A 12,790-nucleotide genomic window follows, 5' to 3' on the forward strand; every position below is an offset into this window, starting at 1 on the left:
AGCTGAGCGGACCCAACTCCACTGCACGATGGAGTCTGAACCCTGGGACGTGGAGCAGAGGCGCCCCTGGTCCTCACTTCTCACTTAAAATGCCCTGATTTTTCCCAGGGCATCCTGTCTGTTTTGGGTGGGGGTGAGCTTTTCCTATAGAAGCTTCCAGGTGGATAGGTGAGGTCACTCAACTATCAGTTACCTTCTCAAATAAATACCACCCCCTGCTGTCCACCCCCCGGTATGCGCTAGTTAAATTTGCAAAGAAAAAACCCTTCAGTGGCCCAGGGCACAGCTCCCAGGTGCTGGTCATCCTTGGGCCAACCCACAGGGACAGACCAATCAGCATGGACCCTCTTCCTAGTTCCCAAATGTTAGAAATCGTATGGTTATCATGAAACATGAACACTTTGACCCTAAACTAAAGTTGGGGCTGACTAGCCAATTTGGTTTAAACGACTAAAGTTAATGCATCTTTTCAATATTACTTTAAGTCATCTTTTGAAAATTATTTTAATTCCCAAGTCAAAAAATTTTTAAATCATACCCTCTTTATAGAAAAATTTAAGCTCTCTGGAGCTGACCACTGTTAGTGGTTTTATTGCCTCTCCAGAAGTTATTCTTCACACGAAAATATGTCTGAATGTATATGAATACATAGCTACAGAGTTGTCTTTTAAAAATAAAAATTGAGTCAATGTACTTTTCTAAAAACTGTTTTTTTTAACACAAAGATGGATGATGACTGTCTTCCCATGTCAATGATGCAACCACACATTATGTCAGAATATGGACGTAGCACAATTAGTTTTACCAGTTCCCCAAGGATGGGCATTTAGGGTATTTCCAAGTAGTCATTATCGCATACAAAGCTACAGTGAACGTCCATAGCCGTGCACCTGTCCCCAGGTGCTAGGATTTCTGCAACAAAGATTCCAAGAGGAAGCTTGCTGGATAATTTTAGGTTTTGTAATAACTATCCGATTATTCCTCAAAAAAAATGTGGTACCAATCTAACCCCTCACCAACAGTCATAAAGCGTAAAAACCCTTTTGCAATGCTCTCATTTTAACTGTTGTCCTTTTATATTTGAAGAACTACTGGGAAACACCAGGGTGGCATTTCCTAATGAGGAAGACACATTATTAGTTTGTGTGGGCAAAGATGACCTATGTCCAAAGATACTTAGCCATCAGAGGACCCGCTTCGTCTTCCCAGGAGCAGGCTGGGTCCGTGGCCCCACAAAGGGGAGCTCACGTAGGTCTGGGAGAGGTAGGTGGCTGTCTTAAAGCAAGGAGTGAGGACAGAGCAAGAGGATTTAGGCTTCTTTAGGCAGCGGTGGTGTGTGTGTCTCCTCCTTCCTAAGCCAGCAGCATGGGCTTCCTGAGAAGGGGCCCTAGGTTGCTGGGACCTAAAAGTCTCCCCGCTGAGGGATATCAGTTTCTATCATTTAGCCACTATGATTTTTCCCAGGGTCAGCTTCCTTTTGAAAGAAGATGCTTGTCTGCGATCCAAAGGCGCCACCTACCCAAACAGGGATCTGTGCAAGGAAAGCCGTGTTTATTTGCAAATGTGCTCCCGTGGCCATAGATTTCTGCAAACACCACCCCTGTTACCAGGCTCACACCTCTGATACACACACTTAGGCTGCCGTGTACTCATTCACATCGGTGTACCGTTTGCACACAACCACTCTGGGGACTCCAGCCAGCAGTGCCCTTGACAGGAGGAAGTTGGAGGAAGGGTTGGATGCTGGGTGAGGAGAGAGGGTCCACCTGGCCTGCCCTGCCACTTCCCACAGACAGTCCTGCCAGGGAGCCAGAGGGTTCCTGCATATGTCTCGGAACTTGCTTGGCTCAGCTACCGGCCTGGATTGAGGTGTCGCTGTGCCAGCCCTGTCCTTCCCCGCCCTCTTCTCTTTGGCTGCCGAACAAAGGCCTGCCTTGAGCAGACTGAGATGGGGACACTCAGCACCAGCAGATCCCTGCCCCAGTTCTGTTGGGCCAAGGTCCCTGTCAGCACAGCTTGGTGAAAGATGACTGGAAAGGAGCAGCGGCACTGAGATCCCCAAGACAAAGGCTCCTTCCCACCTGCTGGGCCTGGGTCCCAGCGGGTGTGGGTCCCAGCGGCTCCAACTCTTCCTCCAGCCCTGGCCCTAGGGTTGGGTCAAGAGAGAGCAGGAGTCTGTATCTAGGGAGTGGGTATCAGAAGAATATTGTTGGTGGCCATGTGGCCTTGCACAAAAACCCCTGCAGTGACCGAGGTTCCCCTAAAACCTAAGAGGACTGGCAGCTACAATGGTTTCCTGTCCATTTTCACTCGTTAACTCTGTGAGTGCCAGAACACTCCTCCCATCCCAGGCACCCTCTAGCGTGCATGTTGGTGGGTGGCTCTCTGGGCAGGGTGTGGCTGTGGCTGCCAGTGTCCTCTGTCAAATGCACTGATCAGCTTGTCATGGAAAACTCACCTTGCAACACCACAGTTCCGGAGGTCAGGCCTGCAAACCCATCGTGTGCATGTGAGCATGAGAGTCCAGAGAAGAGAGAAATTGACATTTACCCTAAAGACGAACTTGTAGCAATAATTACAGGTTTTAGGGTAGAGCCAAGATTGTCAAATCCATTATCTCCATGAGGTCCTCGGAATATGTTAGAGATTAACAGGAACCAAATTCATTCATTCATTCCTCATTCATTCATTCATTCTTCCACGCCAGCATTCGCTCCCTTGCTCATCAATGTTCACCTGCTGTGCCTGAACTGAGTACTAGGAGTGGTGGGATGAGGAGAGGTGACTTCACACCAGCTCTCCCTCCTGAGGGCGTTTTATCTGAGAATGATACTGGAATAACAGACAAAGCGTTGTTATTGGCATTGCACTAACACACTCATGGTTTTATCTCCACCAATCTTCAAAATAGCCCTTCAGGGTGCTTACTATTATTCTCAGATGAGGAAAAGGGGGAGGTTAAGTTGTCCCAGTCACCCAGGAAGTGGCAGACCTAGGATTCAACCCCAAATATCTGCTTCTCACTTGGACTGAGATAAAACTATTCCAAACTCTCTTTTTCTTCTCAGCCACATTTGAAAGAGCCAGGAAGTCTCCCTGGAGGAGGAGGGCTGCACTGAGACCTGTGGTCAGTCTCTCTTTAGGGCTCCTATTCAGGGATGGACCTCCTTGCCCACAGGAAGAGACCCCTCAGCCCCGAACTCAGCCAGACCTTCTTGGTTTACAGTAAGCAGCCTGCAGCGCTATGAAATTTCCAACCCAAAGACCTGGTTACAGTGCAGGGACCAGAGGTTTCTCAACCCGCTGGGCTTCCTGCAGGGAGTCTGTGAGGCAGGCTGCAGCCCCAGCTTCATTTCAGTTTCCACCCTTGCCACCACCCTGCTGTGTGACCTTGAGCAAGCGGAGCCTCTCTGGGTTGTGGCTTTTCCATCTGTGCAATAGAAAAGGGGTTGCTCCCTCGCTTGGTGAGGGGCATGGCTAATAAGGACCATGTGCCATTGCGGTGCAGCCCACACTGGGAGGAGCGAGGATGGGGTGATTTCTCCAGGCTCTGCAGACAGCATGCTGAGAGCTCCTCTCTCAGCTACTGCCATTTGCTAATGAGAAGCAGCATATGTTGATGATTCCGGCATCGACGCTTGCTCCTTGGCTGTCCGAGTTTGCAGAGCAAACTGGCTTCCTATTAGGCATTTATACTTATTAATAGCAGCAAATTGCAGCCCTTCACAACATCTGCTACTTTTCATTTGCAAACAGCTTCCCAGGCCATTTGTATTAGTAGTATTTTGTGGCCAATTCTCTGAGGCAGAGTAGGCCTGAGTCCCCCTGTCTGAAAATAAGTCAGTGGAGACATAAGGAGGGGAAAGGATTTGCTCAAGGTCACCCAGAACGAATTAGAACTCAGGACCTCAGCTCCCCAAGCCTCGTGCTCTGGGACTATTGCCCTTGCTATTCTGAGTATCGATGACCTTGACCCCAGAATCCTAGAGGCATGTGTGGACAATGGTGACAGCCAGGTCACTGCCCTTGACCCTGTGCACCAGTCTGTTCTCAAGTGAGGCCCCTACTGCATTTGCCCAATGGCCAGGAACAAGCAGGAGGAATTGCAAAGTTCAAGGCAAACCATTCTGGAGGAGCTTTTATTCCTGCCAAGAAGATAAGATGATTTCCAGTCTGGGCAGCCAGGACGCCAGTACAGAGGGTCCTGTGAGCATCTGCGCTTCCAGTCAGCTATTTACGTCTGCAGAACTATGTTCTCTTTCCAGAATCTTTTCCAGCACTTTACCCAGGGGCTGAGGCTCCCTGAGATCTGCAGATGCATCGTCACAGCATTAAGAGATCTTAGTCAGCATGGGAGATGCTGGGAAGAGTCAACTATCATGTTTGATCCAGTTTTTAACAATCGCCCCACCTTGAAACCAGGTGTACCTGGACCTATGTGGTACTCAAGTTAGAAAGAGCTACCACACTGCACCTTTACCCCTCCAGCATTTAGTCTTTCCCTCTACCTTTCCCAGGACTTTGCACCCCGGTGTGACTTTCTGCCTAGCACTCGTGTATCGGTTAGCTATTGCTACAATAAAGCTGTGTAACAAACCACCCCCAAGCTCAGTAGCATACAATAAGAAGCATGAATTCTCATACTCAGGGACCTGAAAATCATTGCATGTCAGCTGATTCTGGCTAAGCTGGGCTGTGAGGTCCTGCTTCAAGCTACTCCTCCAGCTGGGCTTTCCTGCTTGCTGTGGGCTGGGCTCAGGCCTGCCCCACGTGTGTTCATTGGGGCCAAGCTAAAGAGGAAGAAGCTACATGGGGGGAGCTCTTTTTATGGCAATGATGGAAGCACAAAGGGACAAGGCCAACCGCACAAACATATCTCCAGCCTGAGCCTTGTACTTGCTGCCATTCTATTGACCAAGGCAAGATCTGAGGCCAAGCCCAAGGTCTGGGGCTGGGAAGTGCAGGCCACCTCTCCATGCACCAGGAGGCCAGGTGGGGGTGGTGGGTTGGGATATAGGAGGCCACTTTAATGGAGTGAAGAGTTGGGGCTTGTACTACAATCTGCCGGAGCCTGGGACTGGACTCCTGGCCTCTGCCTCCCTTGCCAGTCTGCACGTTCGAATACACCTGCCACCTCTGAGCCAAGAGGAGGGGAATCATTGTGTTCCCGGCACAGGGAGTGACTTGAAACAAGCACAGTGTTCTGATCCACTGCTCACCTACCACAGGTCCAGACCCCAGCAGTGAGAGGTTTAGAGGCCATCGTGGGGAGACAGGGGCTCTGCAAAGTCATTTGTCATGTTAGTCCCCTGGGGAGAAAAGCAGCCCCAAGTCAGTGAAATGAAGGCTGGACTGGTGACCAGAGGCCATCAAATGAGAGAAAGGCCCAGGAGAGGCTTGCGGGGCTCGCGAGACCATGACACCGAGATCCATATGCACTGCTGAGTTCATGTCCTGGGAAAGGATGGCTTTCCCCAACTCAACTTGTCTCGGGGACAGAAGATAGGACAGCAGAGAGGGATGTGGCACCGGGGCGGCATCTGCACAGCTAGACAGCTCCCCAGCAGCGTCATGGAGTTTCTTAATGGGTAGTCTTGTCTCTTTTTTTTTTCTTTTTTGACAATTTTGAAGGAAATTGGGTACTTAAGAAGCCTTTGGACATTTAAATTAACTCCCACCAGCAGACTCAATGTAGCCACTGTAGCATTAGCATCCAATTATAAGAGGAGAGATGGAGCAATAACTCACATTTTGACCAGAATGTCAAATGCTTAAACAAATTAGAGGTACACACAGGAGCTGTATGTTCTGTCTCTGGAGCATTTCTGAATGTAATCAGCAGAGCAGCAGGCCCCCTTTGCAGTGCTAACGGCACAGGCGGAGTGGGACCCTACTGCTAGAGGAAAGCATCTTTCAAAATATCATGGCACCCGGGCAGGGACTGGACAGTGGGGTCCAGGGCTCAGGGTAACTGGGAAAATTCCTCCAGCTGCCCTGACACACCCAGGCCCCAGGCCCTCCAGGCCAAGGGTTCCCAGTTGATTAGAGTGCAGAAGCATACAAAGGCCCAGGCCCCGGGGTTAAAATCCTGTGTGGACCCTTTGCTGTATTCTCAGTTTCTCCTTGTCTTCTTATCCCAGGCCATTGTTTTGTAAACTCATGGCCTTGGTCATGGGGCTGGACAGGTGAGGGGTAGAGGTGACGGTTCTATTTACAATAGTTCAAAACCAGAAGAAACTACGCTATACTAAGGAAGTTTACCTTGGTGGCAAAAGGATAAAGCAAATCAGTGTGACTCCCAGAAAGGCAATGATGGGGAAAGAGAGGTGGGGAAGGGGATGGGCAGGCAGGGGCTTCATGATCGTACTGGGGAATGAGAAATGACAACATAGAGGATTTGCAGTAACAGGAAAACTGGCCGAACTCTGGGGCCCTCTGACTCACAGGCACGATTTGAACTCTGAGCCCCTCCTCCCCGGGCCTCCTGGAAGGGGTGGGAGGGGAGGAGCTGTCCTGGATAGAATAAGGCTGTGACATTATTTTTCCCAATCAGGACATGAAGGTTCAGCGCTTGAGAATGACAGATCCGGTTATACAGCAATACACGATAAGAGACATTCATCCGAACCCTTTTGTCCATTTGAGATTAAATGGAAAAGAGTCACGATGCCTATCTTTTCACTCAAAGATCTCAGAATATTTCATAAACATGAATTTATTAGTCTACCCAAAGAAAGCGTCTCCTCTTGACCCGGGAAGCTGAGCAGAGATTAGGTGTTCTCACATCCACCCGATAGGTTCTACTTAGATTCCTCCATAACATAAAATGTACCATCTTACCCATGTTTCAGTGCTCGGTGGCGTTCGCACTGTGCCGCAGCCGTCACCACCATCGTCTCCAGAACTCTTCATCTTCCCCAACTGGACCCCCTGCCTATTAAACACTAACCCCATTCCCTTCCCCAGCCCCTGGCAACCATTCCTCCCGTCTTCATGAATTTGACTACTCTAGATACCTCATATAAGTAGAATCATACAATATTTGTGTTTTTGTTACAGCCTTATTTCACTTAGCTCACTGTCCTCAAGGTTTTTCCATGTTGTAGCCTGTGTTAGAATGTCCTTCCTTTTTAAGGCTGAAGATATTCCACTGTATGTATCTACCACGTTGTGCTTATCCATTCGCCTGTCAATGGACATTTGGGTTGCTTCTCTTTTGGCTGTTGTGCTGCCGTGAGCACTGGTGTGCAAGTATCTATTCAAGTCCCTGCTTCCAATTCTTTTGGGTGTGTAACTGAGAGGTGGAATTACTAGATCCTATGGCAGCAGTTCTCAACCTGTGGGTCGCGACCCGTTTGGTGGTCCAATGACGCTTTCAAAGGGGTCGCCAAAGACCATCCTGCATATCAGATATTTACATTACGATTCATAACAGTAGCAACATTACAGTTACGAAGTAGCAATGAAAATAATTTTATGGTTGGGTCACAAAATGAGGAACTGTGTTTAAAGGGCCAGAAGGTTGAGAACCACTGTCCTGTGGTGATTCTATGTTTAATTTTTTGAGGATGTGCCATACTATCTAATACGTTTTTGCACAAAGCCAGTAGAAAGTGTCGAGGTGACTACTTGCAGACCCTTAACCCCTCCACCCTAGGAGCCTCCTTCTCCCCAGCACAGTGTAGGCCACAGGAAAGGTCTGAGGGGTGGTGAGGCTCCTGTCCTAGAAGCAGCTATTGCGGCCACATTCGTCAATTCTTCTCCTGGATCCATGGCCAGGGGGCAGACCTCAGTTTTTTGTGTCTCTGAGACCATCCATCACGAGGATAGCTCAGTCGCATGGCCATCTGATTCGCTCTCCAGGCAGAAGCCCCCCTCCGTGCCTTTCTTTTCTCACCTCTTCCTGTGGTTTGAATTCCCTCACTCAGTTAATTAGCATGCCTGGCATTGTAGCTTAAGACTTTAATCAGCGTGGGGTGGTTTTAATTAATCGTGTGTGTCTGCATCTGGAGTGGTTTGTGTTCCAGGGTCAGGAGAGGAGCCAGAGATGGGGGATAGAAGAGGAGGCTTTGCGTGGTGTTCGGTGTGGGTAGAGAATCTAGGTATCTGGGGAGAGAGAAATATGGCTCAGGAGCCACCTGGCCACCTGTGAAGCTTAGGAGCAACGCACGGCCAGTAACCAGAGCCATTAGGGTACAGAACTGCACCGAGATAGATGGTGGACAAAATCTAGTTTTCAAAAGTGTCAGGACATTTTCTGCTGGTTTTCAGAATTACCTGTGAAGTGGGGAGTGAGACAATGCAACAATGAAAACGTGACTTTGGAGATTTCCCTGGGCCTAGCCTTCTTCAGGAAAGTCCAGGAAAGGTGAGGGGCTGGCATCGAGTTCTCAAATAATAGTGACCTTTGTACTTGGTCTTTCAGAACTCTGTTGGCTCCCCCAGTTTTAGCATCCATGCTTTAAAAGAAATGAAAAAAAACATCACTAGAGTTCAGGAGAGTAATAAAAAATGGCCAAAAACATAGAAAGATCCTAAAAGTAAAGGTTAAAGAAAGTTAAGTTTCATTAAAACTGCACAGGGGTCCACCTAGATGGAAAGCAAAGAATGATGCTTAACTGTTACAGTAGCCAATAAAAGCACTTAAATAAGTCCAGGAAGTGGGGATAACCCCAGAGTTCCATCCCAAAGATGAAGCAATGGACAACGAAGGGGCAGACACCACAGTTCAAGGAAGAAATGATGTGTTCAAGATATAAAAGAAGAAAACTTTTTCCATACCTACTCAACTCCTGACCGAATTCATGAGGCCAGGAAGACTGTCAGAGCAATCTTCTGTGACGTGGGAGAGAGGTAAAGTGGCAGTGTCATTCAGAATGGGTATTCATGGCACAGATAACAGCAATAATCACTTGTAACATGCTTGATCCGGTACAAAACTTCATACCTGTTGGGTCACTGACCTGTGCTTCGCAAAACTCTATGAATTAAGGGGGGATTTTTATCTCCATGTTTAAAGATGAGAAAAATTGAGATTCAGAGACAACAGGATCTCATTGCCAGACTAGGGTGAAGCCAGAATTTGAACCTAGCTCTGCAGGCTTTCACACTCTTTCCAACCAAGCGAAAATGACTCTTGCTCAAAATCCAGAGAGAAAGGACTTTACAATTTCAGATATTGACAGTATTAAACACCAGTTGCAAGATATTTTTAGAAACCTGAATGCAAAGGCTTTGAGAATGTCAGGTTGGCCAAGCAGCTGGCTCTTTGTGTCGCACACCCCGGAACCCCATGGCACAGCCATCCAAGACAAATTATAGAACAAGTTTGTGGGAGAAACGGGGGAGGATATTAATTAAGTTTAGACCAAGAAAATGCTTTCGATTGAACAAGTCATGATTTTCTCTTTAAGACCAGGCAAAAAAATGGAGTGCTAGACAAGCAGCTGGAACAGATGAAAATATTATTATGTACTTATGTTACCAACTTTCACCATCTATGGCCCCTTTTATTACCTTTTTCCCCTCCAGGCATCATGTTTTGAAAGATTTTTGCCTACTAAACAAAGTGAATGTATTAAGTAATAATATATTTCCTATTCTTAATATAGCCCATACATCATTGGGTTCGCATACAAACAGAAAACAGCAACAATTCAATTTCCATTAGGCTTTTGGAAATATTGAAAATAGCTTGTGGACCTCATTACCATTCACAAATTCCTATGGGTCCAGGTACTTTGGGCTGGGAACCATTATTTATATGCTTCTATGACCAGCACGTAGATGCCCTTCCAAGAGGTATGGGAAGAAATTAAGGGGGCAACGGGAAGAGGGTGAGTTCCTGGCTGTGTGTAGAGTCAGTGGGGTAATTTGTAAGAAACTGATTGTCAGGATTAATTACACAAATGGCAAGGGTGTCTGTAGGTAGAGCCGAGGCATGGCTCATGCTGATCACATAAGTGGTAATAAAAGGAAAGATAAAATCCCCAATGTGCAAAAAAGACATCTGAGAATGTGGAGAAAGGGCCCCCAAGGCCAAGGGCAAAGCAATAAGACTGGAAACAGGAAACGAAAAGGTAACTTGGAAGAAGTGAAAGCGCAGTGTGGTCGTTAAGAATGCTCAGTGTGTACTTGAGAGAAATAAAACAAAACAGAAGGTATATAAAGGGGAAAGGAAAATTAGGGGAGAAAGGAAAACGAGATCATGTGGGATTTAGAATTCATTATTAATTAAATCCCAAAGGGAGTTTCGAGCCTGGGCAGGCTCTGGTGCCAGTTCGCTGTGCAAGACTTACAAGTCGCCCCTGCCAAGCGGCACATAATTTTGCGGAGGCAGATGCTTCTATGCAAGGCAGCAGGGAGAACACAGACTCCGCATTTGCTCGGCATGCACAGAGGTGCAGTCAGGTCAGCGGGGTTTACTGCTCAGGGCCTGTTGTCTGATGGGAAGAAATTTTAAAAGATGACCACATCACATTCTCTTAGTTTAAGCCAAAAGATTAGGTAAGAAATCATTGTGATAAAAACGTATCCCAAATAGAAAAGGATGATTAAAAAAAAAAAGTTTTGTAAAGAAGAAACTGGCAAAATGGAGAATTAAGGCCAAGGCTATATATAAAAATAAATAAATAAATAAAATTCCCTTTACTCCTGTGGATTGGTATTAAGTGCCTTCTATGCATTGGGCCCTGAGAAGTTGTGTCAAAGGGATCCCGGCAAAGCTACATCGGAGGACAAAGAAAGGAAACATCCCTGGGCGCACGCTGGCAATGGAGGCGTTTGGGCTCAGCAGCCGTGTCACCTGGAACGTTTACGGTAACGAGCGGCTGGTGAAAGCGAATGTAAAGTTTTGGAGTTGGAGAGGAAGCCTCTAATCACGAAAAGGTGTGGGTAAGAGGAGAAAGAGCAGCAGCTGCTCTTTAAAAGCACCAGAGTGAAAACTGAAAAGCTCTCGGAGCCAGTTGGCCAACATTATGAGAAAAAGAGAGCAGGCAGGTAATAGCTCCAGAGCGAGTTTATTGCGCCTTGTTCAAAGGCATGGAGAGCCCGGCTGGTGTGGCTCAGGGGTTGAGTGTAGACCTATGCACCAGGAGGTCACAGTTCGATTCCTGATCAGGGCACATGCCCCCGTTGAGGGCTCTGTTCTCAGTGTAGGGGCATGCAGGAGGCAGCCGATCAAGGGTTTTCTCTCATCATTGATGTTTCTATCTCTCTCTCTCTCTCTCTCCCTTCCTCTCTGAAATCAGTAAAAATCTTTAAAAAAAAGGCACGGAGAAAGTGAAGGTATTGGTGGTAGGTTCAAGAGCCCTGGAACCACAGAAATTATGAAGGAGGAGTGTGAGAAGAAGGCAAAATACTTTGTGGCAATAGAGATACAAGACTGGAGAAAGAATAAACATTTGAGTTCATGACGTTGATAAGAAACATATGATGAACTGGATGGTTGTAGAGATATTTTGGGGTTTCGGTGGTGAGGAAATGTAAATGTAGACTATATAAGTATATTATGTAACAATTTAATCTGACCTGTATGCAGTTGATTCCCAGAGATTTCTAAGAAAATAACAGGTGGCTATCTCCCTTGGGCACTTACGCGGCCACCTGCTCAAATATGGTCACGCAAGGTCCCTTTCGGTTCTGGGGCTCTGGACCTTTCATGCTCCTGCACTGTTTTAGGTGATACACCTGGCAGACTGCAGCCTCTTTCTGGGGAACGACTGAGTGTCCTGCAAAACCTTGACCACTCTCTCGCTTGTTGTCCTGTCCCAGCTCACCAGAGTGCCCGTGGAGTCCTGTGGTCAGTATCGGAGCTGCAGTGAGTGCCTTGGCTCGGGTGACCCCCACTGCGGCTGGTGTGTGCTCCACAACACGTGAGTACCGCCTGCAGCTTCCTCCCGCCGCCCCCTTCCCCCAGCACGTCTCTTCCTCATCTTCTCTGTCACCACTCCTTCCTTTCCGTCTCTCTTCTCTCCCTGTCTTTGCTGATTCTTTGTTCCTTGTATCATTTGAGAATTTTATCTCTTTTCTTTTGTTCTGATTTCACTTTAAATCACCAAATTCCCATAAGACCTATAGAAATGGCAGTGTGGGAATGGTGACGGGTCAGGCTATGGAATGAAGCTGGAGGGCTGGACGGAGGTGCGGACATTTCTGACTGTGACTTGACTCTAGGTTGACATTCCAGGACTAAACGGCAGGGGAAAGGCATTGGGCCTTTTCCTCAGGGGCCATTCAATCATGCGCTGCATCCATCCTGTCCATGTAATGATTCACATCCACCTTGCAGATTCTTTGATACCCACCCCCTGAATCTTCTGGTGCTTGAGGCTCTTCTGGTTCAGCTCAAGTGTGTGGTTCCCTCTGTTGTCAGCACTCACCTGGCCGCCAGAGAACCTGGGCCTGGGGTCACAGTGAAGCCCTGTCCCAAGGCCGGGCACTCTGCCCTGGTACATCTTTTGTGCTGATTCCATTTTATTCCATAAAAGTGGGAAGTGGGCAAAGGTATGCAGTGGAGGCAAAGGGTAACCTGGTACATGAAATGAGTATGGGATGCAGGGGACAGACAGCCAACCCAGACATGTGGGGAGATTGAAGGCCTTTCTTATGGGATCCAAAGACCCTTGGCATCACTGACTGGAGAAGCCAACGATAGGTGGACCCCACTCTGATGGAGTCGGGTCCCAGTCAAACTGTTGCCGTTGGAACCCCAGTTTTCTAGTCAGCACTTGAAACCTGATGCTCTGTGAGTTGGACATAAGTACCATAAACTAAGGAAAAGGACTTTAGC

The 12,790-nt window shown here is 47.7% G+C and overlaps 1 protein-coding gene across 2 annotated transcripts in view; it reads left to right on the top strand.

Annotated features, from left to right (window-relative positions):
- PLXNA4 (plexin A4) overlaps window positions 1-12,790 on the top strand; it is a 411,874-nt gene that overhangs the window by 301,112 nt on the left and 97,972 nt on the right. For both annotated transcript variants that reach the window (XM_036328657.1, XM_036328658.1), the window contains exon 5: window positions 11,773-11,873. In XM_036328657.1, the coding sequence (XP_036184550.1) occupies window positions 11,773-11,873 (101 nt within the window). The remainder of the gene's footprint in view (window positions 1-11,772; window positions 11,874-12,790) is intronic.

Source organism: Myotis myotis, unplaced genomic scaffold, assembly GCF_014108235.1.
Source record: "Myotis myotis isolate mMyoMyo1 unplaced genomic scaffold, mMyoMyo1.p scaffold_m19_p_11, whole genome shotgun sequence".
Classification (NCBI taxonomy): domain Eukaryota; kingdom Metazoa; phylum Chordata; class Mammalia; order Chiroptera; family Vespertilionidae; genus Myotis; species Myotis myotis.